This window comes from Mustelus asterias, chromosome 9 (genome assembly GCF_964213995.1).
Source record: "Mustelus asterias chromosome 9, sMusAst1.hap1.1, whole genome shotgun sequence".
Taxonomy (NCBI): domain Eukaryota; kingdom Metazoa; phylum Chordata; class Chondrichthyes; order Carcharhiniformes; family Triakidae; genus Mustelus; species Mustelus asterias.
The window spans coordinates 102431139-102458536 of NC_135809.1; the positions used below are offsets into that span (position 1 = coordinate 102431139).

Consider the following 27398-nt stretch of genomic DNA (forward strand, 5'->3'; position numbering starts at 1 on the left):
ATAAAAGTAGGCATGTTTACTACAGTTGTACAGGATGTTGGTGAGACCATATCAAGTGTACTGTGTATAGTTTTGGTCACCCTATTGAAGAAAAGTTATGAATACGTTAGAAGCAATTTAGAGAAGATTCACTCAACTGATACCTGGGATGGGGGTTGTTACAAGGAAAGATTGGACAGGCTAGGTCTGTACCTTTTTGGAGTTTAGAAGAATGAGGTGATCTCATTGAAACATACAAAATCCTGAGGGTACTTGATAGAGTGTGTGCTGAAAAAATGTTTCTCCTTGCAGGAGAGACTAGAACTAGGGGAACACAGTTGTAAAATAAGGGGTTGCCCATTAAGACAGATGTGGAGAATTTTCTTGTTTTAGGATTGTGGGTCTTTGGCGAGCAGTGGAAGCAGAGTCATTGACTATTTTTAAGGCAGAGGGAGATGAATTGTTGACTAACAAGGAAGTCAAAGGGATTAGTTTAGGCAAGAGTGTGGAGTTGAGGCCACAATCAGGTCAACCACGAATTTATGAAATGGTCAAATTGAGAGGATCAAATGCCTACTCCTTCTCCTAAGTCATATGTTTGTATGTTGTTAAATTTTTGGGTCTCTGCGCTCTTTCTACCCAGCATTTTTTATTTATATAATTGGTTTTATGCTGTACTGCAGCCTTCAGATGCCTGTAGGATCTCTGTATTTCTCTTGAGATTTGGTGATTAGGTCTTGTATCATTCTGTATCATTCAGCGCCTTATCATAAACAGCAGCTTGTTCGGGCAGTGAGACCAGCACAAGCCTTGTGGCAACACCCATGATCTAAACACTGGCACTAGCTTGACAATGTCATGGTTTGAGCAAGGGATCACAGAGATGTCCATGTCACCCGCACATGCGCTATGACAGCCACCGGTGATTGCTGGACTGTCTTATCTCCTCTACTATCTCTATCAGCCTGCCCCCAAACTATGGAGGAAACTGAATCAATACCACAAAGAATTTAACATCAAAGTCTACAAAAGACCCCACCAAGGTGACCTTTTTCAGATTACATCTGACCGCCAACCTGCCAACTTCCAGCCACCAGGAGCTACAATGCATCTACAGTATCTGGTCAACCCTAAATCCACCATTATTAGTACCTGTGAATAGTCTATTGGCCTCTTTACCTGGAAACATTGTGACTGGTTTGACAAAAATGAACAAGAGGACTTAACCATCCAGTCTGATGAGCAGTCTGATAATTTAGGAACATGCAGGAGCTGAGAGAGTTGGGTGATGAGCTGGAGCTGGGTGTCATCAGTGTATATGTGAAAACTAACACTGCTTTTTGATGTTGTCACTGAAGGGCAGTATATAGATGAGATATTGGAGGTGGCCAAGAATAGATCCTTGGGGGACACCAGAGGTAACAATATAATGATAAACATCAAGAGGACTTCGACGAGCTGGTGGAATGGACAGACCCATGGCAGATGAAACTCATGCAGTGAAATGGGAAGTGATGCATTTTGGTAGGAAGAGCGCGGAGAGGCAATTTAAACTAAAGAACAGTACAGCACAGGAAACAGGCCCTTCGGCCTGTGTGTACAACTGTCAAGGAGGTGCAGGAAGAGAACGTTCTGGAGGTAGAGAATGTTGAGAAAGTGGTTTAAAAGGCTGATGGATTCCTGGGCTTTATAAATGAAGACAATAGAGACATAGGGCCCGATTTTACCATCAGGTTGCGCCTGTTTTCAGGCGCGAAAACTTGGTAAAGTTGAGAGTGAGGCAAGTAGCATGATCCATATCCCGTCTCCGCGCTGGTTCCCCCTTTACCAAGGGTCGAAAATGGCCGCCATTGGGACTGTGCCCGAAGTGGGCGCGATGTCAATTTAAATGCATTTGCATGCATTTAAATTGACTTAATGGGCAGCACTTACTGGCTCTTCCCTCTTTACCACTGCGTTCACCCGTCCAGACTCGGTGTGAAACAGACATGGTCCACAAAGGTCCGATTCAGGCACTCCAGCTTCTAAGGAGGTAATTTCTGAGCGTCCAGCGGCTCTCTGCTTCAGAATTGGGGGGGGGAGGAGTGGGGGGAAGGAGGTGGGTCAGGTGGCTCTCTGACTCAGATCGGGGGTGGGGCAGGGGGCTCTGCTGCTACTCTGCCTGTGATCGGTGGGGGGGGCAGGGCGGGTCTGTTGCCACTCTGCAGGTGATCGGTGGGGTGGCGGTGGGGTCCATTGCCACTCTGCGTGTGATTGGTGGGGCGGCAGGAGGGGGTCCGCTGCCACTCTGCCTGTGATCGGTGGGGAGAAAGGGGGAGGGGTCCGTGATCGGTCTGGGTGGTGGGGGGGTGGGTGGGGGCCATAAGGGGGTCAGTAATGTTGTGGGGGTGGGACAATGTCTGTGGGGGCCAGGAGGGAGGTATTATCCGGCCTGGGGGCGATGTGGCAAGGGAGCGTTTTTCTATCTTTTTTTTGTGCGCATGTGCAGTTGGAGGCGCCAATCGGAACTGCAAGGTTTCGGGCATGTTAAGCCCTGCCCACTGGCTTCTGCAGCGCAATTCAGAATTGCTGCTATTTTTTCAGGCAGAGTGCATATGGGGGCGCCTGAGAACGGGTTTAAAAGTCGTATCTGAAACACTCCCAGTTTCAAGTCCGCCAGCACTTAGAATCAAAGTAGTAAAATAGGGCCCATAGTGTACAAAAGTAAGGAAGTGATGATGAACCTGTGCTAAGCACTAGTTCGGGCTTAACTGGAATATTCTGTCCAATTCTTGGCATTGCACTTCAGGAAGGATGTGAAGGTTTTCGAAAAGATTTATGAGAATGGTTCCAGGGATGAGGGACTTCAGTTATGTGGATAGACTGGAGACTCTTGGGTGATTCAATAGAGGTGTTCATAAGACCATAAGACCATAAGACATAGGAGCGGAAGTAAGGCCATTCGGCCCATCGAGTCCACTCCACCATTCAATCATGGTTGATTTCAACTCCATTTACCCGCTCTCTCCCCATAGCCCTTAATTCCTCGAGAAATCAAGAATTTATCAATTTCTGTCTTGAAGACGCTCAACGTCTCGGCCTCCACAGCCCTCTGTGGCAATGAATTCCACAGACCCACCACTCTCTGGCTGAAGAAATTTCTCCTCATCTCTGTTCTAAAGTGACTCCCTTTTATTCTAAGGCTGTGCCCCCGCGTCCTAGTCTCCCCTGTTAATGGAAACAACTTCCCTACGTCCATCCTATCTAAGCCGTTCATTATCTTGTAAGTTTCTATCAGATCTCCCCTCAACCTCCTAAACTCCAATGAATATAATCCCACGATCCTCAGACGTTCATCGTATGTCAGGCCTACCATTCCTGGGATCATCCGTGTGAATCTCCGCTGGACCCGCTCCAGTGCCAGTATGTCCTTCCTGAGGTGTGGGGCCCAAAATTGCTCACAGTACTCCAAATGGGGCCTAACCAGTGCTTTATAAAGCCTCAGAAGTACATCCCTGCTTTTGTATTCCAAGCCTCTTGAGATAAATGACAACATTACATTTGCTTTCTTAATTACGGACTCAACCTGCAAGTTTACCTTTAGAGAATCCTGGACTAGGACTCCCAAGTCCCTTTGCACTTTAGCATTATGAATTTTGTCACCGTTTAGAAAATAGTCCATGCCTCTATTCTTTTTTCCAAAGTGTACGACCTCGCACTTGCCCACGTTGAATTTCATCAGCCACTTCTTGGACCACTCTCCTAAACTGTCTAAATCTTTCTGCAGCCTCCCCACCTCCTCAATACTACCTGCCCCTCCACCTATCTTTGTATCATCGGCAAACTTGGCCAGAATGCTCCCAGTCCCGTCATCTAGATCGTTAATATATAAAGAGAACAGCTGTGGCCCCAACACTGAACCCTGCGGGACACCACTTGTCACCGGTTGCCATTCTGAGAAAGAACCTTTTATCCCAACTCTCTGCCTTCTGTCTGACAGCCAATCGTCAATCCATGTTAGTACCTTGCCTCGAATACCATGGGCCCTTATTTTACTCAGCAGTCTCCCGTGAGGCACCTTGTCAAAGGCCTTTTGGAAGTCAAGATAGATAACATCCATTGGCTCTCCTTGGTCTAACCTATTTGTTATCTCTTCAAAGAACTCTAACAGGTTTGTCAGGCACGACCTCCCCTTACTAAATCCATGCTGACTTGTCTTAATCCGACCCTGCACTTCCAAGAATTTAGAAATCTCATCCTTAACGATGGATTCTAGAATTTTGCCAACAACTGAGGTTAGGCTAATTGGCCTATAATTTTCCATCTTTTTTCTTGTTCCCTTCTTGAACAGTGGGGTTACAACAGCGATTTTCCAATCCTCTGGGACTTTCCCTGACTCCAGTGACTTTTGAAAGATCATAACTAACGCCTCCACTATTTCTTCAGCTATGATGGGTCTAAACTGGGTAAATAGAGAAACTGTTCCCAGTATTGGTAGGATTGAGAATCATTTAAGGTGAACAGCAAAAGAACCAATGGCAAGAAGAGAAAACATTTTTCGCAGTGAGCAGGATCTAGAATGGAGTGCTGGAGGTGAATTCCATTGTGGATTCTAAAAGAGAATTAGTTAAGTATCTAAAGAGAAACAATTTGCAGAGCTATGGGGAAAGCGCCGAAAGGTGGGACTAGCTGAGTTGCTCTTGCAAAGAGTCAGTGCAGACACAATGGGCCGTATGGCCGTCCTCTGTGTTGCACCATTCCATGATTCCATCTATTTTCCTCTTCTTTACTCTATTCTCCCATCTTGTCACTTTCCCTCTTTTTTCCCCCTTCACTTTTTTACCCTTTAATTTTCTATTCCTTCTCCCATTGCTTGTTCCATTTTTTTACATATCCCATTTCTCCCCATGGTGCTAGGATCAAATATAGCATCTCTATTTCTGTGCTGGCTGAGATCAGCTAATTGTCATATATCAGGATTAAACCTTTGATCATTCTGGCCTGCATGACTTAATTTTGTGTCATGCAGGACAACTACCTATTTAGGAGCTTCACATTTTCCATAATCATTTTCTTTAGGACACAACTTTAGAGCATTAATATTCCATCATTGCCCGTTGTAACGCTTGTTGAAGGAATGTCACATAAGAGGTCCAAAGGAAGTAAATGATGAATTACATTCATGCCATCCCTGCATGGATAATCCACTCTTAAAATTAGCTTTGCTGTATAAAAAATGGAAATTATTGTGGTGTATTTTGAACTATTAAAACTGGTATTTGTGCTGCAACTTCACAGTAATTGCATTGCTTATGCTATGATTCAGTAAAATCCTGCTGGTCTTTGAAGTGGTTAATTTTCTGCTATTACAACTATTACAAGAATTAACATTATTCTTCAATTTTTTTATATGACAGCATGATTTATTTGAGTTCTCAATCATGAAAATGACTTGTGTTCTGCAGAGAAGGCAATTGAGCTAAGACTTGCAAAAATTGACCACACTGCTGTACACCCGCACCTGCTGGATATGAAGATTGGGCAAGGAAAGTATGAATCTGGATTCTTTCCCAAACTGCAGTCAGATGTGCTTTCCTCTTCACCAGCCAGTAACAAGTAAGTAACTTTAGTGTTTCCCTAGTGTACACAAGCTGCTATATAAAGTGCACACTCTGATTTAGTTAGAATTATAGAATTCTATAATGAAGACGGAGGCCATTCACCCCTTTGAGTACACACCAACTCTCCAATAGAGCATCTTACCTAGGCCTTAACCTAACCTGTAAATCTTTGGACTTTGGGAGGAAACCAGGGCACCTGGAGAAACCCACGCAGACACCAGGAGAACTTGCAAACTCCACAGATGATAGTCATCCAAGGCCAGAATTGAACCTGGGTCCCTGGAGCTGTCAGGCAGTAGTGCTTAACCACAGTGCTGCTCCATTCAATTTAACAAATTTATCTTGCAATAATACAAGCATGTAACATTCATAAAGATATATTCACATGTCAGCACATTGCAGTTGTGACAAAAATCACTCTTGAAATGTATTGGTTGATGGAGCAGGATAGAAGGGTCAAAGACCCTACTCCTCCAATTTCTTATGTTCTGTAAGCCCCTAAAGTGATGAGTTTCAATTAAAAAATATATGTATCCATTGCTGATTGATCAATTTACCTAGTTTTATGCTCCACCCTCCCTATATTGTATTTGATAAAGTATCGCATTAGCTTTGCACTTGATTGACTCAAATTTCATCTCCATGAAAAAAACTCAGTTGAACATAGGAAAGGCAGACATGCACATGCAATGGAAGAATACTTTTTAGGTAGAAAAAAGTCAATCCTGTTTAACTAGTCAGCAAAAACTGACATGATATGAAATGATAACTAACTGTATGATAGGGGACTCAGTGGGTTCCCTGATCTTTATTGACCTTTATGGATCAAAGATCAATTAAATCACTTGCATATTCTAAGTAATTACTTTTTGGCTGCCATTCTGGTTGGTCCTTTGCAACGTATTGTACAATAATATACAACTTATAACATAGAAAACATGTAAAAACATAACTAATTTGTTCAATTTAACCAAATAATTGCCTTTACTGACTGGAAATATATCAGTCAAATTTTTCAGATGTTTAGGGTTAGTCCTTGACTCTAAAGCCAATAGCTGATCCAAGTGCTGCTTTCCATCAGCTCTGACGTGGCTTTGATGTTTGCTATTTTCAAATGTATTCAATCCTTGCAGGTGGGTAAAACGGAGTGCCCCAGCCCAGTGGAGACGAAAGGACAGGCAAAAGCAACACACAGAACACCTGCACCTGGATAATGACCAGAGGGAGGTCAGTAATTTCATTTGCAGTAACTTATTTAAATTTTCTGACAATAATGGCCATTTTTAAAAGAATAACTTAATACTTGAGACTTTCTTGCCATGTAGCATGTACCTACTGCACTGTTCAACAAAGGAGGTTGATTGATAAGCTTCTGATTGTTTGTGGTCTTTTCAGAAGTATTAAATGATGGAGCATTAAATAAGCAGAAATAGTCCATAAAACCATAACACGTAGGAACAGAAGTAGGCCATTTGGCCCATTGAGTCTGCTCTGCTATTCAATGAGATTGTGTCTGAACTGACAAAGTCCTCAACTCCGCTTTTCCACCTTATGCCCATAACTCTTGATTGCCTTACTGATTAAAAATCTGTTTATCTCAGCCTTGAACATATTCAATCCTTGCTTGGACTATAAAAGGTTTCAATTTGTTTCATGTGCTATTTTTAGCACAACACTTCATGTGCTTGCTTGGATTTGCACCCTTGTGTCCATGTTGGCCATATTCAAGGTAAATTTGAGCAGTTAATTTAAGAATAATGGAATATTATCCTCACATTGAAGAGGCTTGCAAGACATTTACAGTGTAGTAATGTTGAGTGTGCAATTGTATGCTAATTCAATTCAGCAAGCAAACTTAAAAAATAAATCATTAGATTGGTGGAACAATTCAGTTAACAGTATATAGGGAGGAATTTTATGTTAAAGAATATTAATTCAGCACATACATTTACAATATGATAAAATAATAAAGGTTTGCAGGAAGATAGAATCAGTTTGTGTACTTAACATTCCATTTTACTGTTACTCATAGAGCCATATTGATAAGGATTTTGGAGAAAAACATGCATAAGTTTAAAAAAACCTACCTCTATTTTGTGTGGAATTTTAACTCGCTCAAAAGCCATTCACTTGCATGGAGAAAAAATTGGGCCCTTAGTAATAAAATCATAGCACAATTACAGCACAGAATGAAGCCATTTGATTGTCAAATCTATGATGACTTTCTGCAAGAGCAATTTAGTTAGATCCACAATCCAGTCCTCTCTCTGTCGCCTTGCAATTATTTGCCCTTCAGGTACTTATCCAATTTTCTTTCGAAAGCCTCAGTTGAATCTGTCTCACATCCTTTCAGGCAGTCCATTCAGATCCCCTAATTGGGGGTTTCATCTTCACAACAGGTTTGAATGTAGGTACAGATTGTTATAATTCATGTCAGAAACTCCAAAGTGTTTTATGAAGGTCAGCCTAGACCATAGGTTTTGCACTTTGAATTTGGCACGGGTAAACGTAAGACGTTTTACTCCACATATGATTCAAGTGACCCAGTAGGGAGCTTTTATCAAACAAAGTTTATATAAGAATACAGTTAACATTATAATAAGACAATTAGCAGTACCTTTTACCAATTATAAACAAGTAAACATAACAACCATGATTTTGTATAAACCTCAACAGCTAAATGTACTGTTCCAACCAAACAAACCCCAACAAACACACCCCGTCCCAGGCTTAGCACAGAAAATAAGTATGCTCATGTGATGCTGGATTTTGCAGCGTTGCAACCCCTGCTGTGGGTTCCTCCTTTGGATGTTGAATTGAAAACGCTGAGGCCTTCCAGCCCTGGAACTTTCAGCACACTTCGAGACAGAGACACTCCTTGCCTCTAGCTGCTAGCTAAATTTCCAATACCAGGGAGAGTGACAGAAACACACTGCTTATAGTCTGGAGTCCAACAGCTTCTGCCAAACTTAAAGTAAAGACCCTGGATTTTTTTCCCCTGTGAAGGTAGCACCTGACCTGTCAATCAACCTTCCCCCAACAATTCAAAAGGATCATAAAATTCCAGGACATTGCATTATGCTTAGATTAAAAATAAACAAAAGACCCATTATTTGATGTTAGTAGCACTAAAAGGACATCTGCTCAGGCATCTTGGTGCCAAAAATAAAAAAAAACAGGGCTGCTTATAACTGTAGAGAACATGCTTAAAATATCTTTCTTAAAGGCACAATAACGTCACAAGATATTTAATTTTTCTATCATTTGGGGCTAGTGGATTGTTGATTGAAGTGTGCATATGGCTGCCTTTTTGGGTTTGATTGTGTTCAAATGGCAGTACAGGAACTCCTTTTGGATGCAGTAATTGAAAGTCCTATATGTTCAAACGTCTAATTATTGTAAACAGCAACCAGTGTACTGTTTTTGTTTTGAGAATTTTTTACCAGATTTCAGTTCTATTTCTTATTATGTAACTTCTTCTGTTTTTGTTCCTTTCTGTGATGATTCCTTTCCATGCTCTTTTTTTATCTGTTTGTCTTTATAAGGTTAAACATTTGTGTGTATTGCTTTATTTTTTTCCTTTTTGATACTCTGGTTGTTTGTCTCTGTGTCTCGCTCGCATGATTTCTGTCTCTTCAGTATGTGGATTGTCTGACGCCTGAACTGGAGATCGTATTGTATTTCAACTTGGACAGACATAACCAGACTACTAGAACTTCTATAAAATCTGTGTCTGAGTTTTATCTGGTACGTTATAGGAGGTCACCTGCTCCTCAGTCAAGTAGCAGCTTTATGTATGTTCCTGGTCATTGCATACACCCTTTGCAACCTTCAAAACCTTGGCAAATCCATTAGCTATAATGTTTGTGATGCTGAGATGTGGCTGCCTGTCTGTATGTTGTGGTTATTAAAAGCACTCTTATCTCATACGTTAAACTTTGGATGAGAGCTAGAAGAACCTTTGTAGACTATTTTTGAACATTCATATTGCCATTTACTTCTGCTCTTTTGTAGCCCCACTAGAAGATGACTGGACAAAAGTTAGTGGAGGCAATAGTGATTATATAAACAATTTTTTAAAATGTTCCCAATGCCCTTACAATGTCCCTTTAAAAAACTCAAACCTCTGAATATTATAGTGGGCTTGGAAATCAATGCCGAGATCTTTACATCTGTCAAAATGTTTGCCAATATGTGACACAATGGTGTAGCCAAGGTGGGCCAACTATAACACTAAGACCATAAGACATAGGAGCAGAATTAGGCCACTCGGCCCATCGAGTCCGCTCTGCCATTCAATCATGGCTGATATTTTTCTCATCCCCATTTTCCTGCCTTTTCCCCATAACCCCTGATCCCCTTATTAATCAAGAACCTATTGATCTCTGTCTTAAAGACACTCAATGACCTGGCCTCCACAGCCTTCTGCAGCAATGAGTTCCACAGATTCACCACTCTCTGGCTGAAGAAATTCCTCCTCATCTCTGTTTTAAAGGATCGTCCCTTTAGTCTGAGTTTGTGCCCTCTGGTTCAGTTAAAACTGGTCTTTTCTTGCCTGTCATTTTCATATGTTTATCGGTAATCATTTTGGCACAATAAGTAGTGCATTTACTGGGCCAAAGGAGGATGGCAGACTCTAAAATATGTGGATTAAAAGGTGGATTTGCGTGTCGGTAACAAAGCATGCACAGGACATTAGAGCTACTGCTCATCTGGGACACAAGTGCTGGCTGGCTCACATGACTTGATTCTGTGTTGTAATTTCTAATAGTTCTATGAAGTTCAGTGTTGAGGATGTGGTGAAAATGAGAGAACTGTGTCTCTGCAGTCAGCAGCATACTAGTGAGTTATAATGGCCTCAAGATGAGAAATAATGCTGCTGAGAAATGGAATTTTTCTGCATGTGATAACGCATATGGTTGTTTATAGCACTGATTAAACTGCCTTGCCAAATATCCCTTCACATAACAAATCTATGAGACTTTTCTATTTAGTCTTCCTGTTTTTTCTGAATAGAATCCGCGTCTGATTGTCCGAGCTGAAAGAGCAGAACTCAATGTGCCTCCAGTTTTTCAGGGGTGGCATGAAGCAGTCCTCTGCTCTGAGAAAGTTGAAGAATTGAATGTGCCTGTTTCATTTCACAGGGGACCTTTGACTTGGCATGTTTCATATGGCAAATTATCAGTAAACCTGGCAACTAAATTGAATCTATGGGCCAGATTTTCACCATCAAATGAAGTAAATCCATCTCTATATAAATGCATGTATTATTTTCGCTCTGTGGCAGCAGTGGCTGAATCAATTCAGATCTGCTGACCCTGGAAACAGTTTGGTTGCAGCCATGGAGTCAGGCAAGTGCCAAGGTGGACTGGTTAGAAGGCCTTTCTCGGTTTTCTAGGACTTTGGCATGAAAGACTGTTAGATTCTCTAGCCCTCACCCCTGCTACTCCATATGCCTCATTCATGGCCCCATGCCACTTCATGGCCCTGCTATATCTACCATGCTCACTCAGCCAAAAAAACACTGTTCTAATGAGCCATATAATAACAATATCAGATCTTGAAAGGCAGTTGAAAAAATTAAATAATCTCCTTGGAAAATATCTGCAAATCAACAGTACTAACAGAAGCAGATCATCAGATGGCCTTATTATGAATGTTTGGCTGGGCTCCAATAATTTCTAATGGATTAACTCAGCAGGGCTGAGGGTTTTCACAGGCTTAAGTTTAGTGTTTGATTGATTGGCAACTTTATGACAGGATAACTAACTTGAAGTTTTTTTGAGAACACAGCAGAAAAATTGAAGAGGGTAAATGGGTATATGGATGTGTGTTTGATACAGTGCCATCCAACCGACGTGAGCAAAATTTTAGCTCATGGAATAAAAGGGAAAGTAGGCACTTGGATGAGAAATTGAGTGACAGGGAACAAAGTAGTAGTAAATGGTTATTTTTCAGATTGGAGGAGATTTGTCGTGGAGTTCCCCAAGGGTCGGTGTTGGGACCCTTGTTCTTCCTGATGTATATTAATGGCCTACCCTCTGGTGTTCAGGGCATGATTTCAAAATTTGCAGATGATACGAAGATTGGAAAAGTTGTCAACTGTGATACATATAGTTTTGAACTTCAAAAGGACATATATATTTTGATGGATTGGGCAGACAAGTGACATGCAGTTCAATGCAAGAAGTATGAGATGATTCATTTTGGCAGGAAGAATATGGAGAGACAGTATAAAATGAAGGGAGAACCTCTAAGGTGCAGTAACAACAGGGTCTTGGTGTGTATATGCATAAGCCATTGAAGATGGTAGGGATTGCTGGGAAAGCAGATAATAAAACAAATAGTACCTCAGACTTTATTAATAAGGGCATTAAGTACAGGAATAAAGAGGTCATGTTGAACTTGTATAAGCACTAGTTAGGACTCGCCTGTAGTACTGCATCCAGTTATGGGCACTATGCTTTTGGAAGGATGTGAAGGTAATGGAAGGAGAGAGGGAATGATTGATTACAAGGATAAGGAACTGTATCTTGAGGATAGATTGAAGAGGTTGGACAGTTTTCCTCAAAAAACAAGGCTGAGTGGAGATTTGATATATGTATTTAAGATCCTGAGGGCTATGAACAGGATAAGTAGTGAGAAACTGTTCTCACTCTACAGTGTATCAAGAACTAGAGGGCACAGATTCAAAATATGGGCAAAAGGAATAAAAGTAAAGTGAAGAAAATTATTTCCACCCAGAGGGTTGTTGGAAGCTGGACCAAACTACCTGAGAGGGTGATGGAGGTAGGTTTGACCGATGGATTCAAAATGGAATTGGATTGCTATCTAAAAAGAAAGAAGTGCAAGGTTGTGGGGATAAGTCAGGGAAGTAGGATTAGGTAGACTGCTCTTTCAGAGAGCTAGTGCAGGCTTAATGGGCCAAAGGGTCTCCTTCTGCATAGTAAGAATCTGTTATAATTTATTTTATCTGTTTTTGTTAATGCCTAGATGTTTATTTGCACAAGATTCAGATGTGATGTGAGGTAAATCCTCTATTATTAATACTATAATTGCTTTGTGTGATTGATGTTTGTATAAGGTTATAAGAGCAGCAGTTTCTTTCAGAGGATATTTTTGAGACTTTTTTAAGTGAATTTCTAGACTTGCCATTGTTATTATATGGTTCAGCATTTCTATAGTGCATCCTGGGTGAGTGGACATGGAGGATGCAGCAGGCATAGAAGTGGCATGGAAAACAATGGAAGATGCATAGGGTGGAATAGGGGACATGGGTAAGACCTTTTAAACATACTGTTCAGAATATTCCTGAATCCAGACTATGGTTCACAACTCCTCTGATGGATCATGGATCATACATCCTTGAAGCGGGCCTGATTCCATTAAACTTCCATTGTAGGGGTAGGCATCTCACAGCCCGCTGGCTGGTGCATGGTGTGAGATGCCTACTCCTGTAATGAAACTGGCCAAATCATGAATTCAGGGTACGGGCTTGTTATCCTTATCCTGCACCAGCGAAAATTGCCAATGCTGGGAAAGAAGGCAGAAATCCTGGAATTGAATCCTGACCTTCATTTTTAAAGGCCTCCAAAGTTGGTCTGACTCTACAAAAATCCGGCCCTGTGCCTGAAAAATGAATTAGATTAACCAAAGTTGAATTCCATTGAGTTGAATTTTTATCTGCATCGTGCACTAAAGTGTGCAAAGAAAGTGATGGATTTTCAAACCAGAGTGTCCTCTGGATCTGCACAATTGCATGCTTGATTTGTGTGTCAGAGCCAAAGAAGTTAAACTGGAGTTAGAAATGGGGGGGTGGAGAGAGAGTTTATGTTCGATTTCTTGTGGAGATATTTAAACAGCTGCATGAAATTGGCTGTTTAAAAAAGCAACCAGTAAATGACACCAGGAAGGTTCCAGACTCTTGGTTCCTTTCTTAAATGGTTATTCTTCCTGTGTGAGCCAGAACAGTGGAGTTGGTGAGCTATTTGACTATGAAAAGCATTATAACCAGGCTGGATCCTTTGAATTTTCCTCAAGTAATTGGATAATGATCAGAAGTGAGAAACATGTCTGTTTTTTCTTGCTCTTCTTGCCATACATACGGCGGCAAGGTGGCACAGTGGTTAGCTGCCTCACAGCACCAGGGACCTAGGTTCAATTCCAGCCCCGGGTCACTGTCTATGTGGAGCTCCACGGTGTCCTCGTGTCTGTGTGGGTTTCCTCCGGGTGCTCCGGTTTCCTTCCCCAGTCCAAAGATGTGCGGGTAAGGTTAATTGGCCATGCTAAATTCTCCCTCCGTGTCAGGGGGATGAGCTGGGGAAATATGTCGGGTTACAGGGGTAAAGCCAGGGTGGGGTTGTTGTTGGTGAAGGCTCAATGGGCTGAATGGTCTCCTTCTGCACTGTAGGGATTCTTGGTTCTACAAACATTGTCGACCCCTAAGAGCACTGAAGCCAGTTACAACATCCTATCTGGCACCCTGATGGGATCAGCTAACTCAGTGCAGACCATTCATTAAAAACAAAATTATTAGTAGTTTTTACAAGTCACTTTATCTGGCAGTTAAATTTGGTTGGAGAGTGGGAGAAGCACCTGAATTGATCTTTAAAAGTTTGACAAATTATAAGTATCAAATGTTTACATGTGGATTGCTCATCTTGATGTTGAGTTTGTTAAACATCATAAAGTATTTAACTGCAAGATCAATGCAATTATATTACGAACAAAATTAATAATGAATTTGCTTTCTATAAAATGTTTACAAGGTTGTTTATGGTGTTCATTGAAAATATTTATCTATGCAATACTGAATTTAGTTCAGAAAGTTGGATTTTCTACGACTGTTGAGTTCCTGGGAGCAAGAAATAAAGGAACAAACCTGGAAAATGCTACCACATGGAGTGCTTGAGGCGAATAGCATGGATGTATTTAAGGGGAAGCTAGATAAGTACATGAGAGAGAAAGGATTGAATAGATATCTTGATGGTCTGAGATGAAGTAAATAGCATGGGGGGAGGTTTGTATGGAGCACAAACACTGATGCGAAGTGAATGATCTGTTTCAGTGCCATAAATTCTATGTAATCAAGGCATCATTCTTTTTCTACAGCAGGCATGGTTAATTTAACCTTATCTGAATTTTTGACAATCAGATTAATTTTTAAATAATTAACGAAATAAAATAGCAGCAAATCCATCTACTTCAGCACCACAGGTATCCTGTTGACAGCACTGCAGTTCGTGCAAAGAAAATTATAGTAACAAGCATTTTCAGACTTTTTAACCTAAGAAACGCGTACATTTTAAATGCAGATTTAAGTTCCTTCAGCTGAAACCAGCAATGCACCTTGCTCCAACTTTGCTCCTATATTTCATTAGTGTAATATTTTCCAATCTCTGAACAGGTTCTTCTTGACCATTTTTAGTAAGTTTGCCAATTTGTGCTGTGCTACAGGCATAATCTTTCATTTTGTTGTTGCTGTGGTGCTCCTGGGTCTATAATATCCAAAGCTTATTTCATATCAGGCCCTTCCTATCAAAGGGAGAAGAAACTATTATTACATTAGTGTTGGATCTAAAGCTAAGCCCCACTGATTAAATGGACAACTTCTTAAATTTAAAAAAAAAATTTCAGTCTCACTGTTTTAGAATTTAGGATCTGAGAGAATTTAAGAGAAAAGAACATACCAATCAGGATCAGCAGTAGGCCCCTCGAGCCCGCTTCACCATTCAATAAGATCATGGCTGATTTGATTATAACCTCAATTCCACATCCCACATACCCCCGATAACCTTTCATCCCATTGGTTATCAAGAATCTTATGTGGACGGAAGTTCCAAAGACTCCCTACCCTCACATGAAAAACATTATCCTCATCTTTATGATGGATAGGATTTTAATATTTTCAGCAGTTTCACAAAGTGCAAAAAGCCATTTCTCACAAACGCGTCACAAGAAACCAGACATTTTTACATATACAGATGTCCCTGGCTGGAAATATTTGTTGTTCCCTGTATATGTTGTTAATCCGTGTGTTTTAAAGGCCTTTTGGGGAAATGAGTTAATATATACAGTGGCACATTTGAAATGTGGGGGGCATTCAACTGCAATATTGAAGGTATTGCAAAATTAGTTCTGGTATTTCTCTCCAGTGGGAGGTTAATATTCCCTGCCACTATATCTGAAGCTTTTCTCTGAATGCCATTTTCGAACACATTCATAATTATTAATTTACTTGAACGTTGTAAACGGAAACTTTATGAAGGTATTATGTAAAGTATTTTCCTTCTGGTTTTAAAACTTAGTTTTTCTACGGTTTATTATCCTTATCCACTCCGATCTTTCTTTATTTTAAATTTAAAGCCACCTCTCCCAACGTAGAAACCCACTCAAATCTATTTGCACATGATGACCTGTTGAAGTTAAATACAAATTGTTATGTACATGCATTTTCTGATAGCTAAAAACAATATTTATTCTTTTTATCCAATTGAAGAAATACATACAGGAAGCTCGGAATCTTGGAACGGGCATGCGTCAGCCAAAGTTGTCCAACCTGTCTCCATCAGTAATTGCACATACCAACTGGAAATTTGTTGAGGGCCTGTTAAAGGAATGTCGTAATAAGGTAATTTTATTTGATGTAGTTTTTCCCCCCTTCCTGAAAACACTGACTGTGTCTGGAGTATTGTGCCACACTCACTAGCAACCTTTGGAAGCATGCCAAAATGCCAATTCTTATGTCTATCTATAGTTTGATTATTATATTAGTTGAACATGTTGGTTACTTCTGCCAAGCTCAATCCTGTCTCAGCATGCAGGCATCTTTAAGCTGCAGCAACTGGAAACAGGATAGAAAATGGGGCTGTTTATTTGTGTCCTTCACCTTCCTCAGTCCAGAAGCGTCCTGGCCAATTGTTTTCATAACTCAAACTGTTTACCTTGGATGAAATCAGCTAACTAAGCACAGATCAGAGACCAAACCTGGGGTCATTCTGATCTGCATAATTTTATACTATACTCGGTGGTGCATCTGCTTACAAAGCCAATGGGAGGTTGCATTTTCTTTCCTAAAAAACAGCCAGTATTAGATTTGAGTCATTGTTTATTTTTGGATGTGCTTATGAATCCACAAATTTCTCTTTTGAAGACTAAGCGCATGTTGGTGGAGAAAATGGGGCGAGAAGCAGTGGAACTGGGTCATGGTGAAGTGACTATCACAGGAGTGGAAGAGAATACATTGATTGCCAGTCTCTGTGATTTGTTAGAAAGAATATGGAGTCATGGCCTACAAGTAAAACAGGTAAGTAACTGAGGTACATCTGGAAGATTTATAGAATCATAAAATTATAGAGGAGGAGAACATTCAGACAGTTATGTCCATGCTGGATTTCAGTAAGTGCTGCTTGGCTCGTCACACTCGCTACCTTTTTTCTCTTCAGAAAACTATTCCATTTCCTTTCAAAAGCCACAATTAATCTCATACAGTGCATCTCAGATCCGTGGATTCAAACCCATTAGCTGAGTTTTCTGGATTAATAGTCTAGCGATAATACCACTAGGCCATCGCCTCCCCACCGAGTTCCAGGGTTGTAATCCTGATGCCAGGCTGAATTCCAGGTCGGGAACCAAGAATGGCCATAGTGGAACTCTGGAGGAGATTTTTGGGGAGGCAGCCAATTAACAAGCTTCTGGGAGCCCTGTCCGATTAACAACAGCAGATGGCCTCAGAGGCCAGGAGGGCCAATGGAGACACTGGGCAGCTGACAGCCCTATGGGAGAGGTGGACATTGCTGACGGAGAAACCACAAGCATGCCTCAAAGTGGAGGTGCCTTCTGAAGACTTGAAAATGGCCTGCCAGCTCTGTATATTTTGTACCATTATTATGATGAAGAATTCCGCTTCCACCCCCCAAATTGGAATGCTTTATTGGTTACGCCTCTAACCCTCCCATCCCATACCAATCTGGCTGGCCTCTTGCATGCTGCTACTGTTCCAGCTCGGGGCTCCAGCCCCATCAGGAGTCCTATCTGCCATCTGGAAAATACAGATTGTAAGTGAAGAGTACTCTCAATTTGCACTTTAATTGATCTAATTTGCTACCTGCTATTGGTGGATGGCTTGCTGTCACCCTCACATCAGCTGCTTCCCTAATGATAGGCCGCACGCAGGAATGTGCTGGCACATGAGCTGGTAGTGAGATATTGCTGGCAACCCCACCTACAAACCTGTCTTTACCATCCTATTAAAATTCCCATCAATGATGTTCATGCCCATACAGGCCTTTTTACCCATCAGAGGGTATATTGTTGTATTCGGGATGAACTTACTGTCCAGCTAATATCTAAAATAACCACATTTGTTCTTGATTCTTAATTATCCTCTCAGCTACAATCATTGTCTTAAGTGGTTCACCCTTTGGTTCAACCTTTGCTAGCTTAAATCTTGTCTGGTCTGTTATGAACAGGAGGGGATTAATTTTAACAGCACTAATGTATTTTTTTGCCACCCTTCTGCAAAAAGAATGGGATTTTAATTTGCTTCCCCCTTTATAAGCGATGACATATTTCCCAACCCTTTAGTTTTGCTATTCCAATTTCTATTCATAACCCTATAGCAAACTCGAGTTGGGATGAACTTAAAGGGTTAGTTTATTTGCACATACTTAAATGCAGAAAGAAGGTTGCAACTTTTCCCCTCTGCATTCAAACAGTAAACGTTGGATAGAAAGAAGAAACATGTAGAGTACAGAGAGAAAAAAAATGTTTCATGTGGGTTCCTCTGTCTTGGATTGCTACATGCATTTAAGCTTCCACGCAATACCTAGTCATGCCAACAGAACACCACTGCTTCATAGACTGTATTAAGGTGTCACCTTAGGATTACTGCAGATGTCTGACTTCTCACTAGCCGCCTTCACCAGGTCTGCACTTACAGCTCTGTCTTTAACTTCAGTGAAGAACAGACTCTAGTTCTTTGTCCCTTTGACTTCAGTCTTCCTGGGACTTCTCTCTTCATTCTCTGGTTTCTCGAACTACCTGTTCTTTAGCTTCTGGGACTTGCTTTCTGCCCCTTACTCCATTGTCCTGCCTGTGCTGGAAGTTTCTGAGAACTACTTTCTTCTCAAGTACCTGGTTCCAACTGAACAACAAATGTTTATGCTTTTCAACGTGGAGCCTGGTTGTTAAGCAACAATCTAATCTTTCTTTAAACCCGGCTGTTTTCATGTCATCAACCTTTAATTGCAATACCGGCACAGTTTGAAATGAAACCAAAACTCACAAACATGCAGGCACGTTTGTTTAACATGAAGCTATTTAATATTTTAACCATTTCTTGCACAGAAACACTAAATTTAAGCTATACCTTGTTTCTAATACCCACACATAGAGGTAGATTTAAGTAATCTATACTTGTGTTTCCTGACATCGTACCTTGGGGTTGCCTTGGTTTTCTGTATTTATGGAGCGTGGAGCATAAGAAATAGGAGCAGGAATAGTTTCAAGCCTGCTGCTGCAGTCAATACAATTCAGTAGTGATTAAGAATACATTTAAAAACTATGTGTTTTTATTGCTGCAAGGCTTCTATCAAATTGAACTGCATCAGAGAAGGTGCATTGTAAATAGAAGAGTAGGACAATTTAATTAAGCATCCCATGTACTAGAAGACACCAGCGTTGCTCACTAGTTACTAGCTAATTAAAAGGAAACCTCATCTGATTGCAGTTTGGGAGAGAATCCAGATTCATACTTTCTCTGCCCAATTCTCAAATCCAGCATTAACATCTGAGTATTTTCATTTGCACCTTTGTATCTGCAATCCCAAACACAAATCCGTCTGTAAGTATTTAGAACATAGAGCATAGAAAAACTACAGCACAAACAGGCCCTTCGGCCCACAAGTTGCACCGGTCATGTCCCTACCTACCTAGGCCTATATATAGGCTTACCTATAACCCTCAATCCTATTAAGTCCCATGTACTCATCCAGAAGTCTCTTAAAAGACTCTATCGAGTTTGCCTCCACCACCATTGATGGCAGCCAATTCCACTCCCCCACCACCCTCTGAGTGAAAAACTAACCCCTGACATCTCCTCTGTACCTACTCCCCAGCACCTTAAACCTGTGTCCTCTTGTAGCAGCCATTTCAGCTCTGGGAAAAAGCCTCTGAGAATCCACCCGATCTATACCTTTCAACATCTTGTACACCTCTATCAGGTCACCTCTCATCCTTCGTCTCGCCAAGGAGAAAAGACCGAGCATCCTCAACCTATCCTCATAAGGCATGCCACCCAATCCAGGCAACATCCTTGTAAATCTTCTCTGCACCCTTTCAATAATCCTTCCTGTAATGAGGCGACCATAACTGAGCACAGTACTCTAAGTGGGGTCTGACGAGGGTCTTATAAAGCTGCATCATTATCTCCCAACTCCTAAATTCAATCCCTCGATTGATGAAGGCCAGCACACCATACGCCTTCTTAACCACCTCCTCTAACTGCAAGGCCGATTTAAGAGTCCTATGGACCCGGACCCCAAGGTCCTTCTGATCCTCTACACTGCTAAGAGTCTTACCCTTGATATTATACTCCTTCATCCCATTTGACCTGCCAAAATGGACCACTACACATTTATCCGGGTTGAAGTCCATCTGCCACTTCTCCGCCCAGTCTTGCATCCTATCTATGTCACGCTGCAGCTTCTGACATCCCTCCAAACTATCCACAACACCACCAACCTTCATGTCGTCGGCAAACTTACCAACCCATCCCTCCACTTCCTCATCCAGGTCATTTATGAAAATGACAAATAGCAAGGGTCCCAGAACAGATCCCTGAGGCACTCCACTGGTGACCGACCTCCATTCAGAAAAAGATCCATCTACAACCACTCTCTGCCTTCTGCAGGCAAGCCAGTTATGGATCCACAAGGCAACAGCTCCTTGGATCTGTTTCTCGAGAAGTCTTGCATGGGGGACCTTATCGAACCCCTTGCTGAAGTCCATGTAAACCACATCTACCGCTTTTCCCTCGTCAACGTGTTTAGTCACATTTTCAAAGAACTCCGCCAGGCTCGTAAGGCACAATTTGCCTTTCTTGTGGCTTTAGAATGGAAATCTTCATAAGTCATACAGTACTGCAAAAACTTATCTTGTATCTCCCCATGTTTCTTGATTGTTCTTGCACAGTTGCAGTACTGAGAAAAGTTAATCAGCACTGGTAGCATCTGGTCTCTGTTTCCAACTTTGGATTAGTCCAGCTCGGTGGCGTAGCATGTCATCCCTGATAACAGTTAGAAGTTTCAGCACCTGCGCTTGTTCATTCTTCTCATTGATCTCTTGCAAAGATTTAGGTTATTCAGGCTGCTCCAAATCTCTTCTACTTTTCTGAATAATTCGAGCTGTGGATGTGAAAGGCCAAAGATGGTGGCAGAGTGTATCCTGACTCCATCTTGAGCAAGTTACAATTGTCAAGCAACTATTTTTAACTTGTGCAGGCTATTGATATGCTCACCAAAAATTAAAGTTGTTTTAAACAATTGGTACTACCCCTGCCACATTTGCCCATGTCTCTTTGAGAGCAATTAAGTTCCTTGCGTCATTAAGTATCAATGTTTTATTAACAAATTAATTGCAAGAGACCGGGTTCAGAACACCGCAAGCTGCATGAAAAGCATTGTATAAACATCTAGTTTTATATTTCATTATGTTGTATTTTCTATTTATAGGGTAAATCAGCCCTGTGGTCTCACCTGTTACATTACCAAGAGACTAAAGAGAAAAAAGAAGCTATATTAGGAAGCACCAGCAGCACAGGTAGGGAATTTGCAGTCCTTGAATGTACATTAATAGAAATTTGTCAAATATTGGTTATTTATAATTGGTTATAAAGTAGTGAAATCATCTAAGAAACAGTTGGATGCTATAGGTGAGCAAGGATTTTTCAGGGTGGATAAATTCAGATGGACCAAACTGCCTCTGTAACCATAATTCTCTTTCAGATGTTCACTAGCTAAATGTAGATAAATGTGGCAGGTAATCATTTAACTTCTATGTGTATGGATTGCAAGTTTCCTTCCCCAAAAATATTGTTTTTTAAAAAAAAAAATAATCTTAACAGCTTTGTGTTCACTTTTCATGATACGAATATTTTATTTCCAGATTTTTTGTTTTAAATAAATCCATTTCTCGAACTGCTATGGTGGGATATAAACTCACATTCTCTTGATTATTGATCCAGCCCTCGAGATTCAGTCCAGTAACTAATGCCACACTGCTATAGCTTATTATGACATCACCATACTTTATTGCTGTATATTGGTGCGCTTGGTACTACCTGATGAAGGATGTGAAGAGCAGAAATGAAGCTAAAATATGTTAAAATCTACATATTCTTGTTATCCTTAGGAATCATCCAAGATCTGGAGAGGAGAAAACTTGATAGTCTTGTCATGCCTCCCTTAAAGATCTCACTGACCCAGGATATGAGGTGAGTTCATTATCCTAACCAGTTTGTTATTTGGTTCCAAAGAAGTTTTAATTTTGTGTTTAAATTATCTTTTGGAAAAGTTTGATGACTTGCTTTGAATTGTGATTCAGTGATAATTTAATAGAACAATATATGAGAAGGCCAGTATTTCTCTGATTATAGAATCCCATTCAGCCCATTGAGTCTGCACTGACTCTCTCGACAGTGTCTTACCCAAGCTCTCTTCCCCTGCCCTAGCTCCGTGTAACTACGCATTTACTAAGGCTAATCCATCTAATCGACACATCTTGGGACACTAAGGGGCAATTTAGCATGGCCAATCCACCTCACCTGCACATCTTTGGACTGATGAGGGAGCTTAATAAATTGAATAAGCTTTTTTTAAGTTTCTTGATTTTACAGAATTAATTATACTTTAATCATACAGGAGGAGGCAATTCAACCCATCATGCCTTTGTAAGTTCTTTGAAGGAGCTGTCCAATATAACCCACTGTCCTGTTCTGTGTTCATTTTCCTACAAATATTTCTATTCTGTAAAAGTTTGTTCAGATCCACTGATTCATGACATTGGTCTTATAAACATATAAAACGGACAGGCAGGGAAAAACCAGCTGCTTTATTGAGCCTGTCCTATACCGTCATGGCGTAACTTAACAGCTTGACTCCTGATACACCTCTCGTGTCATGTGAGAGGAATAACTAACGGATAGAACCGCTGTGGGGAAAATCTTGGAATCACTCTTTGACCCCTGAACATTCACAGACAATATTGGGCAGATTTTACGGCCATGCTCGAGTGAGACCAGAAATTCCTGCCCGAGGTCAATGGACATTTCGTTTGTCCGCCCCTCGCCCGCTCTGAATCTGTGGTGGGCGATGGGATAGAATTCTGGCGAATGTGAACAGTGCTCCTGGAATCTGTCAAATTTGCATCAGATAAGAAGGCCTGCAGTGCCATCTGCTGGGCAAGTGTGCAAGCAAGCTGGAGTTTGAGGAACAGAAACAGTAGCAATCTTACCTTTGCATTTTCTTGACTGCTACAAAGCAAATACTGAAAAATACAATATATTTACCATTCTAAGACAGACCCTTCCACCCTGGTTATAGTATTTTCTGTTTATCATAGTTCTGGTGCACTGTTGTTTTCTGTTTCTGTAACTAGTTTCAAATAAATTCCATAAAATCCAGTTTCGAGTTATTGCCGCTATTGAATTCTAGATAATACGTGCCCTTAATTTTCCCCCATTGGCAGCCTTAGTTGAATTGTAACACTGAGGCCACGGACTTGAACACAAAATTTAGGTTGACACTCAGGAATATTAACTACTGAGGGCGTGCTCTACAATCAGAGTTGCAGGCTGGAATTTTACTGTCCCACCCGCCACAGGAATCGGAGTGGGTGAGGGGCAGCTCATGGAAAGGTCCATTGACCTCGGGTGGGATTTTATGGTTTCAGGATGAGCGAGGTCATAAAATCACGCCCCCTATCTTTCAGGTGGGATGTTGAACTGGAGCCTCATCTGCCCCCTTGGGTGGATGTCAAAAATCCTGTGGCATTATCTTGAAAATGTTACAGCAGCCCTTGCAAACATTTATCCTCAACAGATAGCAAAAACGTATTATCTGGTCATTATTATATTGCTCTTTGTGCAATCTGCTGTGGCTAAATAGCTGCTGCATTTCCCACATTCCAGCATCAAATAGAGTTCAAAAATACTTATTTGGCTGAAAAGAAATTGGGAACCTCCAGTAAAAGGTGTTATATGAAAGAAAGTACTTTCATTTCCTTCCCCTTTCTCTCTCAAAATAGCTGATTCATGCTGTAGTACAGTTCTGCAGGTGCCAGTATTGTATTGTGCTCAGATAGACATTCATCATATGTGAGCGAAGACTGTTGCAAACGACTTGCCAGTGGAGAGTGGCTGAGTCCAGTCCTGTTTTTGCTTATTATGCACATATGGGCACTTTGTGGAAACCTGCTCATCTGTACAGCTCAGCTGCAGCCAGCTTTTGTGCAATTATATTATGCTCTTGCCTTCTCTTACAAAATACTCGTAACTGGCATGTTATTTTCACAAAAATGGAGAATGCATTTCTGGTTCACAGAAACTCCTTTTTGCAGACATTTTTTAAGGTAATTTTTAAGGGTGCTGTTATTGGGGGTGATGAGTTCCAGTAGTCCAGGTACATTCTCCCACACAAATGCTTAAATTTTATCCTGCGGTATAGAACACACAAGTGTCCTCTTATTTTAGTTGTTATAATAAATGCAGGTAAACCTCTAATTAACTATACATTTTGCTACAGTGTGCCAGTAATTCAATGTTTCACTTGTAGGGCAAATGCTAGAAAGCATTTAATTATGTAACTATTTTTATGAGCTTGGCACTTTGTTATAGAATGACTTGCAACCCCTGATTTGGTGCTGTTCTATTAATGGAAAAGATTGCTGCAGCTGTGTCAGTTTTGCTGACTCCAACTGAATAGTCCTCTGTTTCAAGCTTTATTTATTGGTTTTTGCAAAAAGGTAGAAACGGACGCATCGTAAAACAGAAGCAAAGTATAAGCCATTAAAAAAGGAGGTTGAAAGAAAAGACAGGAAAAAAAGAACAGGGATAGACAGAATTATTCAACTCTTGGAGGAAAAAGAAAGGTTGTCAAAATAATGAATAAAAGGTTGCCAGACTGAATCAATTTTTTTAATTAGTCTACGAAAGGTATATTTAGGTGTTAATTCTATTTTTAGGGCTCCATTTCACCCATTCATAAAATTATTCAAAAACTCTTTGGTCCATTTTAGCTAACATTAAGGCAACTTGGGAGTGGGACTTAAATACTGAGCTTTCCGGCAGTCAAAGGCACTTGGTTTTTTTTCAGAGTGCATTCCTCATCACTGTATTAGACATGGTCTGCTTCAATTTAATGTTCTTCATCAGCTCAATCTTTCTGGAGCTATACTTTCTATGATGTACTCTGGACTGGATCCTGCCTGTGCGAGATGAACTTGAAAAGTTTAAGAAGCACCATCTCCTTGACCTATTGTAGGTGGGAAGGTGGAGCCACCGATTTCCAATAGAATAAGATAAGTTGATGTGCATGCAGTGAGACGAAGGCCAAGGCATCTGACTGGTAGTGATCTACAGATATCTCGTCAGAGATTACCCCACAAATACCAATAATAGGGTTAATAGCAATAGATTTGCCACACATGTATGAAAAAGTTGAGGACCAAAACGTAGCCAGCCTTGGACATGACCAAAATATATGAAGCTGTGTTGCAGGAGCCAAGTGACATCTCGCACAGGCAGGATCCAGTCCAGAGTACATCCTAGAAAGTATTGCTCCAGAAAGATAGAGCTGATGAAGAACACTGAATTGAAGCAGATCATGTCTAATACAGTGATGAGGAATGCACTCTGAAAAATAATCAACTGCCATCGACTGACGGAAAGCTCAGTATTTAAATCCCACTCCCAAGTTGCCTTAATGTTAGCTAAAATGGACCAAAGAGTTTTTGAATAATTTTATGAATGGGTGAAATGGAGCCCTATAAATGGGATTAACACCTAAACAAAGATCAATGGGACTGTCAGGAGATGGAGAAGGAAAGAATGCAAAACGTCTACTGGCAAAACTGTAAACCTGCAGGTATCTTTTAAACAAAAAAGATTTGGGAACAACGTGCTCCCTTACTAGATAATCAAAGGAAGCAAACGTACCCTCAGAGAAATGGTCTTTAAAAGATTTTAAACCAAATCTGGACCAAAGGTGGAAGGCTGAATAAATTAGAGAAGGGGGACTCTGACATCATCTTGAACAGAAATGCCCATTTCCATATGATTTGTTTCTTATTCAGGAGTTTTATTATGGATGAGTACTTCTGACTGCAAAAAATACTTCCTATATAATGTAATATTGTTAATTGCAACATTTAAAAGTAAAGTTCATAGTGAAATCAATCGTACACCATTTAAGCAAACAACACCTGGCCCAACATCTGTAATTTACATTTTTAATGAAGGCAAAACTGTTAGCTTTCACCATCATTACTATTTAAAATTGACAGTAACTTTTGAGTGTAGTTGAACACAAAAATCCACAAGTTACTGTCGGTGATACACTTCTTCTCCAGAGGGTATGCTTTTGCAGTCTTCACAATGCAGTCAGCACAAAGTTATTGATTTGACATGAACTTCAACTTTTTAATGCGTTATTCTTGTAATAAACATTGGAAAAGTTAAGCCTTGTTGAATGAGGTGAGTTTTTAATGGTGCGCTACTTCTTGTTGAACTCCCACTCTGGCCCTGAAGAAACTGATCTAATAAGTCTGAAATATGATTAAAAGTGAAGACTAATTAATGCCTTGTACATCCTGGTTTGTGTCTGTGAGAATTATTCTATCTGGATACTCAGCCTCTTCGATGACCTCACTGTTCCTGGATGCCAATAATCCCAGTAGATGGCACCAGAATGAAATTGATGCCACAAAACCCACTAAATACTTTGTGGACAGTTTTCTTCAAGTACAGTGGTGAGTGCTGTACCTTGCCACTGAATGCAGAATTCAGGCACATATCTCTGGGCTTCGGGACAGTAAGAAGTCTCACAACACCAGGTTAAAGTCCAACAGGTTTATTTGGTAGCAAATACCATAAGCTTTCGGAGCGCTGCTCCTTCGTCAGATGGAGTGGAAATGTGCTCTCAAACAGTGCACAGAGACACAGAAATCAAGTTACAGAATACTGATTAGAATGCGAATCCCTATAGACAGCCAGGTCTTAAAGGTACAGACAATGTGGATGGGTAGGACGGCCTAAACCGGGATGTTGGATTTATGTCACATTATCAGTAACCCCCACAGCTTGCCCCCTGGACTTGCAGAATCTCACTAGCTGTTCTGTCTGGAGACAATACACATCTCTTTAACCTGTGTTTAATGCTCCCTCCACCCACATTGTCTGTACCTTTAAGACCTGGCTGGCTGTAGGGATTCGCATTCTAATTAGTATTCTGTAACTTGATTTCTGTGTCTCTGTGCACTGTTTGAGAGCACATTTCCACTCCATCTGACGAAGGAGCAGCGCTCCGAAAGCTTATGGTATTTGCTACCAAATAAACCTGTTGGACTTTAACCTGGTGTTGTGAGCCTTCTTACTGTGTTCACCCCAGTCCAACGCCGGCATCTCCACATCATGACTTCGGGACAGGGTCAGACATTAAAAACTCTCAAGTGAGGTATGAAATCAATTTGTGTAAAGTCATTTTCAGTGTCTGAAATTCATTCACCAAGTTTGTTTGGTGGGCATTGTTGGCATTTCCACATTCT

General features: G+C 40.8%; 1 protein-coding gene across 6 annotated transcripts in view; it reads left to right on the forward strand.

The window, feature by feature from the left end:
* dennd5a (DENN/MADD domain containing 5A) overlaps nucleotides 1-27398 on the forward strand; it is a 263959-nt gene that overhangs the window by 185472 nt on the left and 51089 nt on the right. For 5 of the 6 annotated variants that reach the window (XM_078220711.1, XM_078220712.1, XM_078220716.1 and 2 more), the window contains 6 exons: nucleotides 5424-5574; nucleotides 6713-6806; nucleotides 16078-16209; nucleotides 16732-16884; nucleotides 21311-21398; nucleotides 21990-22071. In XM_078220711.1, the coding sequence (XP_078076837.1) occupies nucleotides 5424-5574; nucleotides 6713-6806; nucleotides 16078-16209; nucleotides 16732-16884; nucleotides 21311-21398; nucleotides 21990-22071 (700 nt within the window). Of the gene's footprint in view, nucleotides 1-5423; nucleotides 5575-6712; nucleotides 6807-9218; nucleotides 9327-16077; nucleotides 16210-16731; nucleotides 16885-21310; nucleotides 21399-21989; nucleotides 22072-27398 lie in introns of all 6 variants that reach the window. The other variant, XM_078220715.1, reaches the window with a different exon arrangement.